Source organism: Thunnus maccoyii, chromosome 15 (assembly GCF_910596095.1).
Source record: "Thunnus maccoyii chromosome 15, fThuMac1.1, whole genome shotgun sequence".
Lineage (NCBI taxonomy): Eukaryota > Metazoa > Chordata > Actinopteri > Scombriformes > Scombridae > Thunnus > Thunnus maccoyii.
In genome coordinates this window covers 25,815,450-25,839,063 of record NC_056547.1, presented here as the reverse complement: position 1 = coordinate 25,839,063, position 23,614 = coordinate 25,815,450, and the positions used below count along the sequence as shown (strand labels likewise).

Genomic DNA, 23,614 nt, shown 5'->3' with positions numbered 1-23,614 from the left:
CATCTGACAAAACGTTGAACCTGACTCAACTTTTGCCACAATGCAACACAACTTCATCTGGCAAGGCCCATGTGTTTGGTAGATGTCTTTATAACATGATTGCCGCTTTCCAGAGTTAAAGGGCCAGTGTTTAGGTTTTAGTGGCATCTAGTGGAGATGCCACTAGATGCCACACTCATTCCCCTTCCAAGCATGTAGGAGAGCCTACAGTGTTTGTGAACCTCACAAAAAACGTGAGAGGCCCTCGCTAGAGCCAGTGTTTGGTTTGTCTCTTTTGGGCTACTGTAGAACCATGGCGGTGCAACACGGTGGGCTCCGTGGAAGAGGACCTGCTTCCTATGTAGATATAATGAGCTCATTCTAAGGTAATGTTCATGGGATTATACACTAATTAAAACATACTTATGGATATTTTATTCCATTTCTGCCAAGTCTGTTCTGCTAGATGTCACTAAATTCTACAGACTGCACCTTTAAGCTTTTAAACTCACAGACTTACTACTCAAAGTGGACTTCCTGGATCATATTTCATCTTCTTACTGGTACTTAAAACATTTCAGGTAATCTCATTGAGATTAAGATCTCTTTTACGATAGACCTGAGTACAGCAGAGAGAAAGAAAACAGGACACCCCATGCCTGCTTGGCCTTGAGCACACATACATCACATATGTGTCCAGTCCCCATGGTTCCAGTTGTCTTCTTCTGCCAATTGGATGGTTCTTGCATTAGGAGAAATCTCTCATTACTTAGACAAAATAATCTTACATAGACTCGAGGTTTACATTGTGGCCTTTTTTGTGGCTTTCAGCGGCATCTCACAGTCTTCCTCAGCAGATAGAGTTTGAGCTGTTCTCATAATTAATGACATCATTACATATGACACCATGTCTCCTGAGCTTGAGTCAAGATCATTTAGTCAAACTACTATTTCTAAGATCAAGATTATACTTTCACATTCAATCTCTCACTACTCTGTAACATTCAGGCAACCCATGTGTCCCTGGTTTTAGCCTCATTCAGGAAAATAGTAATGTATTTTTGTATGGGCTATTTTATTGAATTCTTCCTTATATATTATTAACTAAATATCCTCCATAAATGTGTCTCCATCTGGGGCGCTAACGACTCATAATTTCAGACAAGTGCCATAGCTCGGTCTTGGTTATGTTAAAATGCATTCCCTCCTGCTCTGGGGTCGCTTCATTTCACATGCATGGTTTTTACTCCAATGCCCAGACATAGTGTGCATGTATTATTCAGGATGAAAGATGAATGTTGCTGATAGTTTTACAGAATATTTCTCCGTAGGATGCAGTAACATCAGTAAACATCTTCAGTTCTGTCTGTGGTCAATAAAAGAGGATTTTTAAAGCAAATGAAAGACAGTCTGACAAAATAATTTGCCCTTAAAGGAACCAAATACAAACACAATGTTTAACTAACCATGCAGCCAGACATCATTATTGCTTTGTATGATGAAGTTTCAAAGAGCTGAAGCCTTTGGACATCTGTGCAGAATCTCAATGGCCACTTGAGGAGTTAGGACTGAGGCAATACAGATAAGATGGCAGCAATCCACTTTGTTTTTCTGTTTTCTGAGGTGTATTTCACACTTAATTGGCTGGCTATGAGAGCATGCCTGTGAGCCAGACCCGGGGTTGTGTGGGACTTTCCAGACATTCATATTATAGATGTCTTTCTTTTGACTGACTTAATTTCCCAAGGTGCATGGCTGGAGTTTGCCTTCCATAAATCCCTTTTCCTGCCAGGGTCTGAGCTAGGATTTTCACCCCCTCTTTTGCAAGACTATTTTCAGCAATGGACTCTCCAAACGGACTAGAATATGTTACATTTCAAAACGGAGATGGGTATGACTACAGTGGGACTAAAGTAGCTCCTCAATCTTAAAAACCCTTTCAATATCTCATTCAGGAGTGATGGATACTGCAATGCAGAGCTGTAATCTCTCTCTCTCTTCCTTTTTAAAGAAGCGTAAGACTAGGAAGTTTCTTAAATCCAAGTTTTTTTCTCTCAGGCAACCAATGACTGCAGCTTTCCTCATAATATTTCCTTAATGTTTGGGCCTTAGAAAATCTGCTTGAATATAGCACTCATAACTGCCTTTTACCTTGTGTGAATTAACAGTCATTGCTTCCAGTTGGTGGGTTGAGGTCAGGGCCAGTCCAGTTTTTCCACACCAAACTGGGAAAACCATTTCTTTATGGACCTTGCTTTGTGAAAGGGAGCATTGTCTTGTTGAAACAGGAAATATTTGCCACAGGGTTGGATGTAAACTGTTGAAAAAAATATGATAAATACAAAATGTAAGATTTCCAGTAACTTGTACTAAGAAGGAGCATAACCTAAAACATGAAAAGCAGTGCCAGACCAAAGTTCACAGTATGTTGACTTAGGTGTCCAAAGGAAAACTACATGTTATTACAACTTGGGATTTATTTTCACAACTGGGACATCAGTTCTATCAGTTATAATATTGTTCTCACCAAAGTAATTGGTGAGATCTCAAAATGTGATATCTTTCCCAAAAAAGGCCAACAGGGCAACCAACATGTGTTGTGACTGTCAGAAAACAAACCCCCTGCCAGTCAAAATTATTGAGAAGAGACAACAAAGTGCAATCCAAACTGTCCATTGTAAACACCCAGCACAGTTCACAGACTGATATCCAGCTTCACTTTTTACCTTCTGTACTTGGCATAGTTGTGTGCACTCACGGTTTCTTTGGGCATTGTGTTTGTCCAAGATCTCAGCTGGTCTGTTTTTAATAAGCCAAAATTTTCTTTTAAAGGGAAAAGTCTGATAAATAAAAGTGATGTCACTGTCCGTTGAACCTTAAGTCTAAATGTTTGAGAATGAAAAAAACCTGTGGCTGTGGAATTAGAAAGAAGTGAAGTCACTGAACCTCTGTAGCCTGCTCCTCATCTCTACTGGGGGCTAGCAGCACCAGGCTACATTAGCTGCTACTAGCATAAAACACCCAAATCTGCACAGTAGAGTGAATTGAGTCGAGTTGCATTATGGGGAATGTAGGTGCCCGGTTTTGACAAGGATGACGCCCCAAACCAAAAAGTCAACAAAAGCATGTGTCCACATACCTTTGGCTGTATAGTGTGATGTCTGAATCAGCTCACAACCATTCACATTTGAATTCAACAAATGTAATAAGTTGGTTCTTTGGCCTTTACTGACTCTTTGAGCTTTAATAGCACTGTATCCTAATGATGTATTTCCCCTTAGCTAATTGATAACAAATGGAATTTAATACCAACAGCATCTTATTCTAACGTATGTTTTCTTTTTCTAGACTTCCAGTGGGTTCAAGGAGATGTTTGTGAGGTGCAGCTCATGGTCTACAACCCCATGCCCTATGAACTTCGAGTGGAGAACATGGTTAGTGAAATTTATGACACATGGGGCAGCTGTGGCTCAGGAGGTAGAGCGGGTTGTCCACTAATCGGTCAGAAGATCGGCTCCTCCAGACTGCATGTTGAAGTGTCCTTGGGCAAGATACTGAACCCCAAATTGCTCCTGATGGCTGTGCTATCAGTGTGTGAATGATTAGTTCTGATGGGCAGGTTGGGACCTTGCATGGTAGCCCTTGTACCCATTCAGGGTATGAATGTGTGTGTGTGAATGTGACTCGTAGTGTAAAAAGCGCTTTGAGCGGAATATCTGTCCACTGCTCTGTGAAAACAGGAGGTTGCTCACATGGTCTCTGCAGTAGTAATACCGTCCCTCTGCACCCACCTAAGAACTGCAACAGTGCAAGTGATAATGCTTTGTGGTTATCCTTGATAGCCCAATTAAGGTCCCTTAAAAGCTTTTCTGACAGTTTAGTACCGTAATGATTGTATGGGATGGTGAGAACAAACTCTTCTCACTCCTGACAGTAAGAAAGCATCAGTAGAGAGAGGCACACCCCCCTCTGGTGCTATTACTTTTATGGTTTCGCACACCCTCCTGTCAGACCAGATAGGTTCTATATTGAGGTAAGCACAAGACCATTCACTCTACTTTTCTGTGCAAAATAAAGTTTGAAAAGAGCCATTAGACATCAGGGAGTATTTTAATTGCATTGTTTAATAGCTACTTGGTGACTGCAGCTTTGTAAGTTCAGAACATTTCCTTATTAAAAGACCTCCAATTGTAGTGCAGAGCTGCACTTCTGCGACATCCATCTCTAATTTATGTACTTTGTCACTCCCTTCTCTCTCCTTTTCAAACGCGCGCACACACACACACTAGTTGAGTCACTTTATCAGGTTCAAGGGTGCAAAAGATTACCAAATAAATTGCTTTTCTTTCTGCTCACTGCTGTGTCTGTTTATGAATGCAGTGATGTGGGACAACCTTGAAATGCAAATCAATCATCAGGCTCAATAAAAGGCCAGCAGGGAGAAGCCTACTCTCAGCTGCTAGATATCAGTGGCACACCAGGATCGCACGCAGTGTATTACCTGTCAAAAGTGATGTTGCCTTTAATTATTGGGAAAGTCGAGAACAAATTGCTGTGAAAGTTTTGTGGCAGAGTGTGAACGGAGACAGTGGCCTCTTAATTGTGGCGGAGAGGATGCCAAATGGACTTGGACAGGTCTTGCTGGTTGATTTAGCCGCCCTGCATCGTCTGATAACGGCACATGCTGTGATAGATGCAGGAAATGCAGACGAGCTCCAGTTAGGAACATCTGGAAAGTGTTTAAACTGGAGGAGTAATCACCAGCTGGTCGTCTCTGTGTGTGCATTTGTGTGTGTTAAAGCTAAAGTGAGCCAAGTTTTGTGCCTGATAAATGTCATCTCTCCAAATCACAAACTGTGAAAGCAACTGAGAACAGTTCAATCCTACAAATATACTGCAGATCACCTTATTTATTGAGATGAAATTATTTGTTACGGCCTATTCTTATTCTATTAGAAAGAATGATTCAGAACTTAAAAGCAAATAACAAAGTGTCTTCAAGAAAGCAGCCAGTGATTTTTCTGTTAAGTGGAAGCTGGACTCACTTACATTAGATTTTTTGGACTTTCCAGTCACTTTGATATACATTCGTGAAGTCTTTGGTTGTAAACCTGCCTGCTGTTGGGAGTTGAAAGAAATGCTCAAATTACTAATTGATTAGTTGGTCAACAGAAAAGTCTTTAACCAAATTTTTGATGATCAATGAATTATTTAAGTCATTTATAAAGCAAACTTAGAAATATTTGCTTGTTCTACCTTATCAAATGTGATGATTTGCTGAAAATATCATTTTAAATTAAATATCTTTGGGTTTTGGACAAGCAAAGTCTACTCCGGCTTTAGGAACTTTCAACTGGCTTTTTTTCTTTTTACTAATTTATGACATTTACAAACTACTGTAAATGATCAATAGTATAATGAGCATCACTGGGCTGAAGCTGCAATTTTTTGCCGTAGTGGCTACAGTCACATTGTGATGTCATGTGATGTTCTCAGGTATAAAAAGGCCTTTCCTCCACAAAATCATTACAAAAGAAACAATTGAAGAACTTTTTCTGAATGTCTCAAACACTCCACACAATTTGAGCTATTAGTTTCCAAAAGAGATAAAATAAAGAGCCAAAACAAATTCAGGAAAAAAGGCAGCACTCCAGCGGCTGCAAAAACAGACAAACACCTCATGTATTGATCATTAGTACATTTTGTCTAAAAAAAATAATGGAATCACAAACGGACTGCTAACACATCTTGGTGTGAAGCCTTCATAAGGAGTGTAAGCAGTTTTGTCAGTACATTAGTTTCAAATAAAATTCAGCAAAGTGATAAAGGCACAATGTGATTCTTTTGCTTCTTTTTACCACTTGAGTACCACCTTCTCCTGAATTTGTTTTGCAGAAATAAACACATTGCAGTCCTTTTCCCTCATATGAAGTCATGAAGAGCCATATCAGTTTATTGTTTTTTGGATGCATGGTCCATGGGCACAAAAGTGCTGAAGCCTGAACAACTTTTTTGATGTATGTGCTCTGTGGGCAATTTTCATTACAATAATGGGGGCACCATCTTGGAACACAGTATTCAGGTCTCTTAACACATTCATGGATACAGCCCAAATGACTGTTTAAGTTCAAAGAGTTACCTCTCACAATATTTGGAACTGCCAGTTTGCAAAGTTGCTGCGAAGCGAAACAATCAAACAGACAGGGTCAAATAGTGACGAGGACACCATTAACTCCTCCCACCTACAGGTGAATTGATCAGGTCACAGATGGAGGCTGGGGCCCTTCACAGCTCCACGGCAGCTGGGAACTTCAGGTGGTGTAGTAGAGTCATGCAGATAGAGACAGGCAGGGTGACGCAAGCTGCCAAGAGCTCCTCTGCAACCCAGACAAAGTGACTGCTGTTAGACCCAAGCAACCATCTATCCAACGAACATAAACCAGCCAACAGAAACACACTGTGAAACAAACACGCACATAAGGTTACTTTTCCATCTTCCGTCACCAAGGTGACCCTGTAGTTTGGCAAGACAAGCCCTCCTTCTAAGTCACCACACGACTTCAGTGCTAATACCCAGCTTTGCTTTGTGCTTTATTGATTTTATATTAAAGTGGCACTTTTTACCCCAACCCTTTCATTTTCAGAGGGATCACCAACAGATGCTTCAGTCAATTCTACCCACAAACAAATTAGAGATATTTATTTGCTTTTTCTAAAAGAAGAAACTGCTAAACTTGCATTTTCATATTTCACAAGTAGTATTGAAATTTTGAGCCAAACTAAATTAAAAAAATGATAAGTGAAATTACTATCCTTGGAACCTTTGTTTATCTGGTTTGGCACTCTCTGCATGACTTTATTCAGATATACAGTCACAGTATGTGCCAGTGCAAACACAGAAATAATCATAGATATTAATAGTACCATTATTGTATCATACCATTCTTCAAGGCAAAACAAAAGGTTAACTGCATACGGTCATTGTTGTAGAATGAAGTCAATGCACACCAGCTCAAACAATACAATTCACTTTGCACATGCTCTAATCGTTATTGTTAGTGAAACAGGCTAATTAACCTTTTCAAGACTGAATGCAAATGAACTATTTCCGATAGGTTAACAGTGATATTTCTGCCATCCAATAAAGGTGTATAATCTCCAGAAGTGAAAGCAAGGAGAGTTTAAATCACAGCCGTGGCACCTCAGAGGCTCAGCTCTTCAGCAGCCTTCTCTCTAGTGAGGTAGTGTCTGCTGTTAGGGATTGATGCAGTCATTACGTCACCTCAGTCTGCCTCATGCAACCAGGCAGTGTGTACTTTGAATGTAAATACAGTCAGTCAGAGGGGGCATGGTTACGCTTTCAATGGAAACTTTAAAGCCACTTTAGTGGCTGGTAAGAAAAGGCTTTTCTTACTACTAATGAATCTTAGGTGACCTGACCTGTTTTTGTTACTGTAGCCAATTTGACAACTATAGTCTGTGTATTTCAGCTGTATTCACTGATAAACATTGTTTTTATCATAAAATACTGAGGCCCTGCAGTTGATGTCACAGGCTTTAACAGCCGGCAAACATGCTATTCTCGGTTTTGCTGACATGTAAATGTGCCAGTAGTGACCGCTGAGTCAGCTAGATTTATATGAAATAGTCTTGTCAAAGTAGATTTCCACTGTGAAAAACACATGAAAAAAACAAAACAAAAACTGCACGAATAGAAGTACTGAATCCAGAGTTTAATTTGATCATTCCTCTCAATCAACATACCAGAAATGTACAGTGGAGGAGAAAACTAAAGAAGAGGAAGAGATCATTGGTTTGGTCGAGCTTTGTGGTGATCATTTTATAAATAATGACCCACCACCACCACAAAGTCCACCACTTTGGTCCAGACTGAAATAATCACTTGATGGATTGCCATGAAATTTTCCATAAACATTCATGGTCACCAGGGGAAAAATCTAATGAAATCTAATGACTTTGATGATCCACTGACTTTTCCTCCAGTGAAAACTTTGACATGTATATCAAAGTTTTCAGTTATCTAGTGAAATATATGTTTGCCAACAGCTACTGGATGGATTCATGGTTACCAGATGATGTGTTCTACTGATTTTGGTGATCTTTTCACTTTTTCATTTGCACCATTTGCACCCCTCTGAATGAATTGTAAAAACTTTGGTGATCTTCTCACTTTTCATCCAGCTCCAACATCAGGTCACAATTTTAATTAATCCAATAACTTATGGCCAAATCCCTGTAAAACGAATGACATTCACATCAGCCTCAGCCGTAGTTTTTGTTAAATGTAATAAGCAAAAAAGTTTATTTATATGTAAACAGTGTCACAGCTCTTGTCAATACGATTTGTCTTTTGCTGTCCTTCGTGATGATAATAACACTGTACTGATTAATTGCTGAGATCTCGGAGCGTTGTGACTACGTTAAGAAAAACAAACCTGTCTGTTTTTCTGGCTGTGTTCCCAGATCTCAGCAACTACTTTGGTCTATACAGTGTAATCAGTAACTGATAAATTGATGTTCAAAATCGCAAAAAATAAGACTCAAGTTGTAATAAAGTGGAATTATCCTCTGAGCATTCTTTTATATAAATGGTATTTCTGAGCTGATTTAAAGTCCCATCAAAAACTTTCATTGTGTTCAAAATTTTACTTTTGACAGCCAGTCCCTGACGTGGAATGGACATGGGAATTAAGACCACTGAATTTGAAACCTCCCGGAGGGATCAGAAAATAAGTCCTGCCGGACATATTTTCTATCACTTCTCAGGCATGTATGGCTCAAGTGGCTTTTATATGGAGAACACCTGTCTCCTATAGAAACGGCCATCTCATGCTGATTACAGTGTAATCTTCAGGATATCATGGGTGGATTAAGATGAGGGATCATATAAAACAGTTGGAGAGAAACTTCACTCTGATCCCTTACCAGAGACTCAGGCAGCTACACATCACTTTTTCAAAGTAGAATAGAGTCCATGTCAGCACGTCCGCATGGAGAGCACAAAGTTTGTTGTCAGTCTTTATTGATTTTGAAACAAAGCTGTTGCCAGTTAGTTTTTTTTTTCTCTGGCATTTGACATTGTTTCTTTTATTTTTTTGCATTCTTTAACTTTCCTCCTTCCGGACTCGTGTGTCCTTTGTGTTTGTGCTTTGATGAAAGTTAGTTTTTTTTTGCTTCTATGTTGATCACTTCCCATCCTGTTTTGCCTTGTATTCAGGGTTTGCTGACCTCTGGAGTTGAGTTTGAATCCCTGCCTGCTGCACTGTCCCTGCCTGCAGAGTCTGGCCTCTACCCCGTCACTCTGGTTGGTGTCCCACGAACAGCTGGCAACATCACTGTCAATGGTGAGTCCAGCTGAAAACTCAATTCAGCACTCAGATGTTGCACATCATAATGAGCCGGTCAAATTTGATGTAACATCTTTTATCACGTACACTGTAAAATCAGGAAGAAAAAAAAAGTTTTTAGCCTAGATCTTTACTTTAACACAACATTCTCTCAGACTAAACATCTCTCCTGTTCTGCATTTGAACTCAGGTTACCACACATCAGTGTTTGGTGTGACCAGTGATTGCCTGTTGGAGGGTCTGCCTGGTGTGAAGACTAGTGGCTGTTTGGTGGAGGTCATTCCCTCGCTTCCTCGTCTCCAGCTCAGCACATCACTACCACGGTCAGAAACTCTCTGCACCCCTACACTCACATCTCATCTGCATTAAAACAAGCAAAGATGTCATATTGATGGTTGTGATTATTCACTAAATGTACAGGTGTGAGTGTAACATACTGTATCACCAACACATTACACGACAGTCAAATGAACAGGGCTACAGATGTGTGCTTTTTGGATATGCCCACAATGTGTTTTGGTGAACTAGTTAATGAAGTTGTAAGTTTACTGTGCAATCAGTAAACTGTCCTGATATCAAATCACATTGGATTTAAAATCAGGCAGTGACTGTAAGGTTAAAGTGTTGACTTCAGCTTTAATTTGAGGGTGTTTATATCCACATTAAATTAACAGTGCAAGAATTAAAGCTCTAAATAATGAAGATAAACCTGTCAGAATGATGTCAGAATAATTCATTTTTGGTTGCAGATTCTTTGCTTTCCTTTCCTTTTGGTTTAACTCAGGTCTTTAGTTATTGAAACACATGCTGAGTTGAACTGAGGTCAGGTGACTGACTGTGAAGTCAAGAACAATCCACGGTTTGGCCATAAAGATAATTTTTAAAAATGTCCAGTGCGTCCTACACTGTTCCCCCGCTATTTATGTGAACATCCTCAAACACCCTTAAAACTGAAAGTCAGCACTTTAACTTCATAGCCATTGTTTCATTTCAAATCCGTTGTGCTGGAGAACAGAGCCAACACAATGAAAAATGTGTCACTGTCCCTCTGCTCACAGACTGCACTGCACTTGGATAGTGTTCATAGTCGTTTCCTAACTTATAGCAAAAGGTAAATGTTCAACAGAGTCTATTGTGTATGATGCAGGATAAAGAGCCTGTGTTTGCTTATTTATACTATGTCATGGTTAAATACAGTACTGCCTTTCACATAAGATCTATGTCTGCAAATGTAGTTGTGTGACAGAGTTGTGAAGTTTCAGTATCAATGTGTTTACTATAAAATGGTGTAACTGGAATAGAATGCCTCAGCACAGCAGTACAACAAGATTGGAGGTGCAATTTCCTGAGAGGTGCTAGATAAGAACAGGATACAAATACAACTACAAGAATAAATAAGTAAAAGAAAATAAACAAAACACTCTTGAAAATACACGATTCATATGTACACCTCAGATATAATGCACTGACTTTATCAGAAATTATGTTCAATTGTCTGTGATTATGGCCAAGTGGGCTAGCAGTCACAGTTAGTATTTACTACAGTTTCATAGTAATCATATATTCATTTTATTGTGACCCAGACTATGTAGTCTTCTAGTGACTGAGTATTAAATCTCTCGTTCATCCTTTCATACAGACTAGAAGTGTCACACCTAAATAAAACTCAGGTCAGGCCCAGGTTTGTGGACCCAACCTTTCATTCATTAAGCAGATTTTAACCTGACACTCTATCTATAGGTTATAAGTACCATTTGAAATATAGTTGAGAGGAGATAGAAAGCCCAGATTCAGTGAAGCACATCTACAGTTAAATACAACCATAGGCGTTTTGTGAATCAATAAATTCCCTGGGGCAAAAAGTAATATATTCATGAAGAGCCCAAGCTCTAGTACAGTAACTTGAACAACTTATAATACACAACAAACCAAACACAAACAGTTAAATTGTTGGCTGCGTAACTCCATATTCAAACATACCAGTTGGTGGGAAACTTTGACCTGTGCTTTACAAAACTGATGATATTCTTACAACAGAGCTGCAGTCCTTGAAAACTCAAACATCAGCATAGCAGGTGAATTTGTGTTCACATTTACATCCTGTAAGGTGAAATACATTTTTTAACTCAGTGCAGGTATTGTAGAAAACATTAGAGGAGAAATGATGGGTTAAATTACTACTAGAAAATAAGAGGTAACGCACCATGTTGAAGTGCTGTAAATCATTCTGACAGCAGAGCTGCTGCAAAATCCGCTATTTAGGTCATCCCTGTAAGAACAGCACTTCAAAAGCTTTTGATGTGGAAAATCTTTTTATTCTCTGGTGTTGGAAGAGTAGTGTAGCATACACACGAGGCAAATAGAATAAAAATATAATATATGATCTACTGGGTCCTCTCACTGGGTCCACAGGTAGACCTTGAGCTTGACTTGACAGCTCTCATATCTTCTTGCCTCCAGCAGAAAATGCAGTACTTATCTTTTTCACATTACTAACATCAATGTTAAGCATTAGCTTCAATTATTCATAACATTTTTAAAGGCCCAGAATCTAGATCAATGCCTTCAGCTATTTTTCTTAAAACTGTTTTATTGTCAGAGTTTACAGGAAAGAAATATCTGCTAAAATGTAAGCAATGTCTGTTGCTGGTATATTTGCAAAACCATTTAGATTTTTCAGTGTTTTGATTTTTAAAAGTTTCCATTACTATTGTATAATATCTTTCAAAATGCATTTGAGATGTCAGTGACATTTTGAAGGGTTATTTCTGTGTTGATCTGCTGTCAGGCTCAGAAGACGTTGAGGCAGTTGTTGATTACTGGCATTGTAATTCTAGCTGCATGCAGAAAATTTGTTGCCGTTTCAAAGTTACGATACTGAACATGTGCATGTATAATGAGGTATGATGAAGTTGTCGAGGACGTCCACATTGATCTTTCATAATCTTTCATATTCCCTTTTGCTGCAGTATTTGCATTACTTTGCAAAAACAGATGCCAGCAGCTTCTCAAAACTCTAAACCTGTAAGCATCAGCTGCAGGTGTTTTACTTTTGACAGCTAATGGAAACACTGTCTTGTGATATGAATGACTGATATGTGGCCAGAAATGCAATAGGACACAAAGTTTGAATTGACAAAGAGCAGCGCAGCAGTTTAGTTTTGACTCAGTGTGGATTTACTCTCTAAAAGGCCGTCATGTTTACTGTTTTAGAGTCGAGTGTTCATTCTTTACTGTTTACTGGAGAACATGCCTCATGTAAGTGTAATGTACAAAAGTTTGGACACACTTTCTCATTCAAGTGAATGGGAAGGTGTGTCCAAACTTTTGATTGGTAGTGTATACAGAGTCCTTTGACAATACTGTGAACAATCCACCTGACCATTCCCGACATATAGATTAAGACCTCAGATAAATTCTCATAGCCAATGTGAATCAAACTTTTCTCATTTATCCCAGGTCAGATTTAGCACTTTAACGTGTTAACAATTTAAAGTAGCCATGTTAGTTTGCACGTTAAACACTTAAACTATAGTTCAAACAAAGTTTGATGGCAAACCCCACTAATCATCGAAAGCAGTGCCAAGCTCTCAGCAGGACTCCCCACTGAAGGGAAAAAGCCATCAACAAATTCTAATTCAAGTTCCAGCAAATGAGAATCTAAAAAGCATTTATCATCTTCATCAAAACATGAGGGACAGGCTTTTAAACACACATCACACTCCACTGGTTGATTAATGCCTGTTCGTCAAAGCAGCAGCCATATCATGATAGAAGTATAATGGAACTGTTGGCATCATATTGAACCACATCATGTTGTACAACACCGTACATTAGTGCATCACATATTTTTATTCCTTGGCAAATATGTTGAATTTGTCTCAGAAGGAGCAATAAACACCTCCAGAGAATCTTAAGCATATTACACCTCCGAGGTAACAGTTATTCCTCTTCTTCATACCCACACAGGTCAGCTCACACACCTCAGCCCATGTCCAAAGAGGAGCTGTCCAGCAGTGTGTCTGTCCAGCTTTTCAACGGAGAGACCCAGCAGCTGACCATCACCTTAGAGAACATTGGATCTGAGGACATCGAGACTCTGGAGCTCACCTCTAAGATTGTCAGCACTAAAGGTTAGTAGCAAGCTAGAAAGATGACTAAAGCCATAACTGTTGGTTCTACTTTTTTTTTTTTTTTTAAAGTTCTGAATGTCTCAGATGTCGATGACTAAAGTAACAGGAAGATGTGTCAGTACAGTATTGCAATGAAGAAAGGAGCAACTATATGTGGATTATTAGCATGTGTGGAAGGTGTGAAAACCTGCAAAAGTGAAACATTCTAAAACAAACAATGATATATTGATAATACTGCTGTGCGTAGCATTTGCTATCAATGCTGTTTTTAGTCTTTTTGTATTTCATCATACACTGAGTTTGTGCTCTAGCCTCTTGCAGTCTATGAGTCTACAGTGCTACAGAGGTCACTCCCTGTTGTCTCTGGTTCTACATCTCCCGTGCCCCCGTGGCTTTCCACTCTGTGTTCCATCTCTTTGTTCAACACCTGCTCAGGTCCTCAGATCTCTGCAGTGTCTCTCATTATGTCTTGCCTTTTTTGTCTTTGTCTCACTGTGTGTGAAAAAAATCAGCTCCATTTTTAGAAACAGCCCGTACAAAGTTATGACGGTCTTCCCTGCAGGTGGCAAGTATCAGAATCGTAGCTGCTATTACTGTCTTTGCCTGTAGATGGCACTCATCAGCACGTCTGTGTCTGTAGGTATAAAGCCATGCTGTTGGATGATATTTGCTTGGCGTGGTTTCAGCTGCTTTACATTTTGAATAGTTGAACAATATGTTTGGAACTGTTGAGATAAAATAGGAGGCAAATTTCCCAAACATTGCAATCTGTTATTATACTCTATTATTGATGATGGGATAAATGAGACATCACTGGGGTTTTACGGAGTGCTTTGACAACTCGTGGTGTGTCTCTGCTGTGCTGCCTAGAGTGATAAACAGTCATTCAGTTACAAAATAAAATTATCCTAGCAGTTTGTTCAGCATACAGTTCTAAATACAGATATGTCATTATTTTCATACTGTATATTTACATTTTTGTCAATTTAAACATCAAGTAAAACCCAACCCCAAATATGTGCCAATTTTCATTGCTGATTGATATCAATATAGAAAGAAAAAATACTGGCTGATGTATATTTTCAACATAAACACACAACATAAAACACACACCTGTTTGATAAAAATGACTTTTAATTTAGTTACTAAAGAATTGATCAAATATGTGTTGAGCGAGACATTTTTCAGTTGAGAATAAATGTGTTGTTGCTCTCTTGTGGACAAACTATGTAATGGTGACACTGTTTCTAAATAACCTGAATGTATCTTTGCCATTTTTGCGCTTCATTTCCTTATTATTTATTGCAGTGATTAATTGATTGATTGATGCAGTTACCAGGAGGTACATAGAAAGATTGCAGAGCAGCTAAGCTAGTCTGAAAAAATAGAAACTATGATTAGATTTAAAAATATGTCCACTTATATATAACTAACACTTCAGAGTTACTTTCAAATCAAGTGAACATTTTATTAACATAATGGTTTATTTCAATGAAGGTATACTCAAGCTCATCTAATAGTGCTGTGGGAACCTTTGACTTATTGGATGACATAAACACAGATGCACATCTGTGATAAGGTAACACCAGCTGATAATTGGTCATAATTGAGAGTAACATTTCGTACTTAAGACTGGTAATTTGTCTTATTGCAAACAGCTCTGCTTTTGGAGTTTCCTCTCAAATTGGCCACTTTCGTAGAAGTCCAGTGTTTCTAATCGCATGTTACTCTATTTTCAAAAGCACCAAGGTGGATGTTTGGCTGTAAAATTATACCTTTGTGTTGGACACAGTTATCCTTGCAACCATACAGTAGCACATTGATTTTTGTTAGTTTCCTCTGCTTTATCCTTTTTTCTGTCATTGTGTAGGAGAAACATGCAGGTGAAGAAGCAGTTTCTTTTCATGTCTCTTTTATGTCACTATATACCCACTCTTTCATCCAGTCTGAAACCCTTTTAACTAATGCTATTGACCTACAATTTTATAAAACAAACCTCAATGGACCATGCTGAGAAAATTGCACTGTATGTCCTCTGACTCGACCTTGGGAACACGGTAGATTCAGGATAAACCCAGGAAAAAATCTGCTTTTTTAAATCACGTCTTCTACCTGTGCTCTCAACAGGAGTTCAGTCACACAGGGATGAGCTGGCAGGCCAGTATATATAGAATTGATCTGACATTTCCAAACCGGCCCCAGGGCCCTGTGTTTCATTGTAGACAGACCACACTAACATATCCTCTGTTCAAGTGTTAACACTTATGGTCTTAAAAGGCAGCTTATGTCAGTCTTACTTTTCACAGTTTTCATGCATTTCTTTCATATAACCACAAACAAATCTAGGACTCTGTATCGTGTATAGAGGAAGGGAAGAACTTTGATGATCAGCCCTGATGTAGATTTTACAGCTCAATGACAGTGTGCTGTATTGTATTTCTCTTGCTGACTGTGAACATCTGCACAGAAGCCCAGTCCAGCTCTTGCTCTAAGGTGGATAAGAATTAACCTGTCAGTGGTAAATGGTACAGGACTCTAATTAAAATAGTATGAGATTTGAAGACACTCTTACAGCCGCTTACTGTCTACCTCTCCCTGCTTCTCACATACCCTTCTCCCTGCTGGCCTGACTCCAAGGTGCAGTGTAGTCTCTCTAGTTAACAAGAGTTCTCTTTGAAATGGAACTGTTGTTGTGGTTGTTGGAAATGATTTAGGTGCAAATATAGTTTTGCCCTCCAGAGAATGTTATTTTCAGAGTCGGATGAACAACCAAAAATAACTGACTTCTCAGTGCCTGAATGAGACACACACCAACTGTAGTTTCACATCACTCAAAGACTTTAAATTTGAATGAATGAACTTTTATAATTTGATATAACTTATAGAACTTTCCATAACTTCAGTTCTATACTTAGTTTAATTATTACAGATGATTGTATCAAGCCATAACAAATTGACTAATTGTAAATTAAATATTAAAAAACAAGAACAGTGGAAAAAATGTTCATTAAATACTCAAACACAATGGCTCAGTGATTTCAGAAATGTGGATAAAACGTCAATACATAACACAAGGATTAGATATGTTAAAGTTCAAGAACTGATAAATGTTTCAAATTTAATAAAAAGACAAAATAATGTAAGTAAAAGTGAGTAAATTGTTAAAATCCAGTTATAAATTAATGAAAGTACATTTCTGTCCTTTACCCTTAAGTTCTTACCCATTAAACTTTACAACCTTTAAAGCTTCAGGACTGGTTGCAAGTCGAAGGTCAAAAGGTCAAACTCACAAAAAATGGGAAAAAGTCATTTTCAGTTGTAGCAGATAAAACCTACAAAAAGAGAAACCACCAACAAAGCTTTTCTGTTACTTTATTGTTCAAAGGTATCCTGAATGAATCATCATCTTTGTCCTTGTTTTCAACTTCAGGCCTTCCAAGCTCTCTTCTTCTCCTGCTCAAATCCTTATCTTCTCCACTTCCAGACAATAGCTTCTTCTTCAGTTCTTTATATTCCTCTGTTTCTCCTTTTTTTCTCATCCTCCTCACTGTGTCCTTGAGCAAAAGAGTGACCAGTATAGAAGCCCTTTGTCTGTGAACCCTGAACTCTAAAATTCCTGATTTGTATGTACTGTTTTTTCATAATATTATAATATATGTTGTACCTACATGCAATAATTGGACGGGAGATATACCATCTCAACCCTGATCATTTCAACATTTCACTTTTTCTTTTTAACATTCTGATGCCTTTTGTGGTCTCTCCAAAGCTCACCCCTCATCCATGAATACAATTTTACATGAAAAAAGTCTGATTTTAACTAAAACAAGAAGAGCATCAGACAAAGTATTTAATACTGACCGTTGACATTTGGTCAGAACCCTATTGATATTTAACCCTTACTAATGAAGTCTGAGTTATGATGTATATTTATCAGAACATGCATAAAATCAAAAGAAGTTACTTTTACTGGTAAAGTTATTACTCAATGATTCAAATACTAGTAGAACACATGCGATATACAGTAAAGGAATATCCAATACAAAATAACTATTTTATTATCAAAATAAATGTTAAATCGTACATCATATGTACAGTGTGTATTAACACTTAAACATCAAAAAACTTTTGTCTTTGTCTCTCTGTTGTCCTTGAGGGCTCTTAGTCGAGGAGTCTGGAAGCTATGATAATGTTATCAGTACTCCAGCTATCTCTACCTTTGCAGTCAGACACTGCCTCCTGTACACATACAAACCAATCTTAAACATAGTCAAATACAATGGTTATTAATGTACATTTATCATGTAACACACATGCAAGGAAGAATAGGAAACAGCAGTGATTATTATAAAGTATGAACATTAGAACATGTGCATTGACTCAAGCATCAACAGTATTTCAGATCACTGTCTGTGTAGTTGTTTTAGTTGTCTTGATTACATTTTCCTTCTTATAATCCTGCCTGCTAGCTGTGCTGGGAATAACAGAGAACCTGTCAGTTTTCCAAGTTATCTCTGCTCATCATTCAGTCTCACTTTAAATAGTTTCATTAATGTTGGATGTATGAACAGCATTCAGGCAAATACAGTGCCCTGCTTATTCTGCATTATTCTGTCTTAATTGCGGCAAAGTGACCACAGTCAAGATTCCCTCCTTTTCGCCACTCTGCCATTTCCCTGTCTGTGCTCCTGCAGCAGCCTTCATTACAGTACAAAGAAAGATCCCCTCTAAGCAATTAAGTACACCACATCTGAGCTGGGAGACCTTTGAAGGCCATTTTAATGTCACATCAGCTTCCGTCTGGACTCTGTCACAGGATGAATTTTTCAAATTCAATTTGTGTTTCACTTTGTTCTTAAAGGCTGTCTGTGATAGTGTTTGTTGTTGAAACTGTTGAAGTGTATTGAGTGATAACATATCCGGGATGCGCTTGTAACACAAAGATTATTTAAGAAATCACAATTTGGAAACATTTCACCTCAGACATGAGCAGCTCTTGTAATTGAGAATTTTATTTCTTTGCACAGATGGAACCTTTGGCTTAATAGAACAGAGTTATAAGCTCCTCTCTCAGCCAATGACTGATCCGAGTTGAGATTTTCCATGGCAGACAGTCTCACAATTCACATATTGGTTTTTTAAAGTCTCTCATTGAGATGTACAGTATTAGTTTAACCCCTTAAGTGTCAGTTGTCTCCAGAAAATAAGTTATTTTGACTTTTTCCAAACTTTGTTGTCCTGAAATTCCTCATTTTCTTCTCATTTTAAGTGTTTATATTCCACATTTATTCTTCAGCAGCCTATAGCTGGTAAGGGAAGCAATGGTAAAAAAAAAAAAAAAAAAAAATCACGTGATCCACATGGCTCAGTTCTTTTAACAGTTTTGACTATTACTGTCTGTTCAGATGAGGTTATGAGATGGCAGGGTGTCATTTTCATGTTGCAAAGCCCTTATGTCTGACAGTGATTTAGGACTTTTAAAGTAAACTTTATTTTTTAAAATAATGTTAGAAATTTCAGGCTGGTAAAGGGTTCACTAAATAACATCTCAAAGGGAAGACAGCAGTAGTGAGGGTGTCTGTCTGAGGGGAGGTAGGAGAGGAAAAGGAAAAGCTTGTTGTCTTGAAGGGATCTTATTGTCCCATGTAAAGCTGTATTTCTGTATTCATGCAGTTGTCATCATGGTGTGTTAAGTCTGTCTGTCAGAGGTGTTCCGTCTGGTCTGTTTTTGGATTTAAGCGAGACACAGAGCTACTCTGTTCATAACATGTTCTTACCAAGATCTACAGTAGCCAAAATCAAGATGTTGATCGTATTTCCACTGTGTTGCTTTACCTTGTAGTCATTAAGCAGAGTGTCCTCTGTTTTATGCTAATCAGCATGACCTCTGGGCATATACTAGTAGATGAGCTGCCTTTGAAATCACCTGTATATGTAGGCGATTGTTCCCAGTTTGTTCTCGGCTGATTTGTGAATTAGCACATACTGGAGTGTACTTGTTTCTGCACTGCAGCCATACTGCAGCTTGTGGTTTTTTTTTTGTCTCTGTTAGGCAATACAAAAAGATGCTGTGTTCTAAGTTTTCATCATATTGAATAACAATAACAAGGTCTTCAAGTGTCTCCCTGTTGTTTGATGGAGTCTTTTGTAAAAAGCTTTAAAGTGTCAGAAAATGACAGTTCAGCCAAAGCACACATATCGCCTCAGAGGAGGAACTGCCTGGTGGGCTGCGTGATACAACCCGGCCCGCTAATTGCATTGCAGTGCAATTGATCATCCAGTTATTTTCTCTGTGTAACTTCATCTTTTTTATTTCCATAACTTCTTAAGCCACTGCACTTCTAAGTAAAGTGCCTTAAATAAGACCAGTCCTTGAAGAAATTACAACATTTTAATGAGTATGTGTTTTTTAATCTGGTCAATCAAATTGTTACTGTTGTTATATCGTCTCATTCCATTAACAATGAGAAATCATCTACTTCAGAGGGTAACATTAAAAGGTGGTTTCTGGATGGATACAGCTCTACCTCAGGACCTTTTAGAAAAAGCATGTGTAAGCATGGTCTGAAGTATTTGTAGTTGAGTTACGTTTGGTTGAAATTTGGAGACAGATCAAATTATAAACAACTACTAAATTGTTGAGGATGGTGCAATTAAATCCAGGATCTTTTTTTCTTTGGTGTAAAGATAGCAGAGATGCAGAAGTCCAGGTCACTTTGTAACATCATACAACCAACAAAACCAACACAATTACTAACATCATTATCAATAAAATTCCTCCAAGTCAACTGAACAAAGGACCTAAAGGAACAGATACCCATACTGGTAGTAAACCTTTCTTGGCAAGCACAAGCTGGTAACACTAGCTCTAGTTCTATTCACTAGTTCTATTCATTAGTTCTCCAAACCACCAAAAGTGGTATTTAAGATAGTCTATGAGTCGTACTGAGTATGCATCAGGTGCTTTCATTCTCATAGCACATTCTGTTTTATAAATAGCAATTTATGTGTGGGAAATAGTGTATGCGTGGTTTTTGTGCACACACACACATTGTGTATACATCTGGCTCCTGGTTAGTCAGGTATAGGGGCAATTTTCATGTATGAGCTTCAGTGCTGTATCATTTTCTTCCAGTCACTGTGCACGATACATTCATTTTCTTCCTCCCTTAAAAATCGCTTCCACATAATAACATTCACGCCCCGGGTGCCTCAGTCATACATGCGCTGCAAGTTGCGACGCTATGTTTTTGTCTGCATGCTTGATCACTAAGCAGGAGATCATTGATGCAGTAACGATTGGGGCCATGGTGTCACACCGCAGCACCATGGTGACAGGCTGTACCATCACTGGTCATTATATTACCCCGTCCTCATCTGCCTGCTTCCGTAGTAACAACCCGGTCGCGGCTGTAGACAGGCCACAGTTGAGAGGGCCTCTCTGAAGCCTTCTGCATTCTCTCTCTCTCCCTCTCTGAATGAATAAAAGATGAAGAGTCACAATAGGAAGACATCTGTGGCAAAACAAACAAAACATTACTCTTTCTGCCACAGCCACAGCCACAGCCACCTTCACATACGAGACAGGTCCTCGGCTCCTCCAAAAATAAATACTTATTTATGAAAACTTAATAGATAACAAAAACAAACCTCAATACAATAATCTATTATTGTATCATATTTAAATACGACTAAACATAAACCGAGTGGCCTCCGAATAGCATAAAGTAAGCCATCAGACCTTTATTCTTCACTGCTTCCTCATTGCCTTCTGCGCATATAAACATCAATATGACTCAATTGTCCCCTAAAACATTTTTACGCACATTCATATCAAATGTCTCATAAGGACCAAACACCTTCCACTGCAAAGCCCATTAAAAAGGAAAAGAGAGGATTAATGTTGCCTGAGTGATTTGGTTACAATGAGCAGAGCTGGCTGTCAGCTGCCTGTGCAGTCCTTCTTTTTTATTTGATTCCATCAATTTTCTTTTCAGTGCTGTTAATGTGTGCTTCCATAGTGTTTCCTGATGTACAGTATAGCATGTTTCCCTTCCTATCTGTTTACCTATCTAATAACTTGAGCTAAGTTGAGGATATTTTTAACGCCGGTTTGTTATTCAGTCTTGCTAAAAAAAAATCCTTTTATTAGTGCTGATTTCTCTCTGGAATGTTTTAGGAGATTGTAAACTTCCATTATGACATACACTTTACAAATGAGTTCCTGTGAATATCTGTGTATTTGAATTTTAAAGATTTTGTGAGGGAATGGCAAATTCAGCCACCAGCAATGTAAAACATCATAAGTATCCTGAGGAAACAGAAGTAGTAAGCTTTGTAAAGTTGGCAGATACTCTGTTGGGTAAATTGTGTGTCTATTTAGTGATGATCAAACAGTGTTAAACAGTGTTGCTGGCACTCCTGCTTATGAGGTTGGTTTTTCCTGAATAAACCAGCAATCTGCCTGGATTTTTCAAACTTTTACTTCTTTTTAAACTGACATTGCCAAATGAGGATGACAATGTCCTTTGGTCGGTTGGACCACCACTTTGTTCCAGACTGTATATCTCTAAAAATATGAATTGCTGTGATATTTTGTACAGACATTCATGATCCCCAGAGAAGGAATTGTAATTACTTTGGTGATCACCTGATCAAGTTCCACCAGCAGCTCAAAGTTTTGATATCTTACTTGATGGATTGACACAGAATTTTCAGGTTCCCGATGTTTCTAAATGACTTTGATGATCCCCGGACTTCTCCTTCATCACAACCATCAGGCTGACATTTTTACTTGAGAGTGAAATGTCTCAGTAACTAATGGATGGATTACCATGAAATTTGCTACAGACGTTTAAAGGCATACTATGTAGGATTTTCCTTAAAAGCAATGTGTAGACTTATACAAAAATAAACCTAATCGATCATCACTTATGACCCACTAGAAGTGTGTGGCGGTGTATGTATCTGCAGAGACTCTGCCCTCTGCCTGTATTTTCTTACGATTTTGCTGTGTTTGGGACACTTCTGGACAACAACTTTTGGGCAGTGGGCGTGTGGCCCTCAGCCAATATCAGCAAGCAGGTGTGAGGTCAGGACTCGTAGCATAGCAACTAGTTTACATGGCTGTCCCCCGTCTCTCTCCTCTGCTCCGCTATGCCCTCTGTCTTTGTGTCATGGATGTATAAAGAGCTGCAGGTCTGTGCGTCTGCTTGAGCGAGGGCGGGGCTGAGCTACACACACGCAGAGCAGAGAGGCCACAGTAGACAGGATTAAGCTCTGCATTCACACAACATCTGGCAACGAAGCACCTTCCTGCAGGGTTGGGCGGAGGTTTTCGGAGGTTCGGGTGTGTTTATTTTGCTTTAGAATGTAACGGCCGTGAAACAATCAGAAGACAATGTTTTATTTCTCTGGTTACCCCCGCTCCCTCTATTCATTCACTCTCCAGCTCGCTCGAGCACCACTGCTTGCTCTCTCTCTCTCTGGCTCGCTCGTTGAGCCGGGGAGGAGGGGCCGACTTTGTTGTGTGTTCACAAACACCGACAAATCCTGCATAGTTTACCTTTAATATTATTAATATATATTGAATATTAGATCAAATTGCAATTGATACAATACTTTGGTTTATGACTTCCAGACTAAGAGCCAAATGATGAACATAGTCAACATGGCGTCATAAACATCAGCATGTTAACACTGTCCATGTTAGCATGCAAATGTTAGCATTTAGCTTAAAGCACTGACACAAGTACAGCCTCGCAGACCGGCCATTGTAGCTTCAGACCTGAGCTGGATCAGTCAGACGCTGACATATGCCATCATGCATTCAGTTTAGTTACTAAATTAAGGGCTAAATCACTGCCGTCTCTCATTAAATATACGGCCTTTGCTTTGTGATGCAGCGCCTCTGCTCGTTTTCTCTGAAAGTTAATGTTGTATTTTATTAAAGTGTAATAATTTCTTCTGAATAAGTGGAGGCTGCCTTCCTTTCATACCAGGCAGCAGGCCTGTACTATAATATATCGTGGGGAACCCTGTATAGTGAAGAACACAAATAAACTACCAATAAAATTATTTTCTGTTGCTTAAAAAGAATGCACGTATCTGTTATGTTATATATATTGCATATCA

At 38.7% G+C, this 23,614-nt stretch overlaps 1 protein-coding gene across 7 annotated transcripts in view; it reads left to right on the top strand.

Annotated features, from left to right (window-relative positions):
• trappc9 (trafficking protein particle complex subunit 9) overlaps window positions 1–23,614 on the top strand; it is a 214,871-nt gene that overhangs the window by 39,425 nt on the left and 151,832 nt on the right. For all 7 annotated transcript variants that reach the window (XM_042434953.1, XM_042434950.1, XM_042434951.1 and 4 more), the window contains 4 exons: window positions 3,328–3,413; window positions 9,218–9,344; window positions 9,538–9,670; window positions 13,317–13,480. In XM_042434953.1, the coding sequence (XP_042290887.1) occupies window positions 3,328–3,413; window positions 9,218–9,344; window positions 9,538–9,670; window positions 13,317–13,480 (510 nt within the window). The remainder of the gene's footprint in view (window positions 1–3,327; window positions 3,414–9,217; window positions 9,345–9,537; window positions 9,671–13,316; window positions 13,481–23,614) is intronic.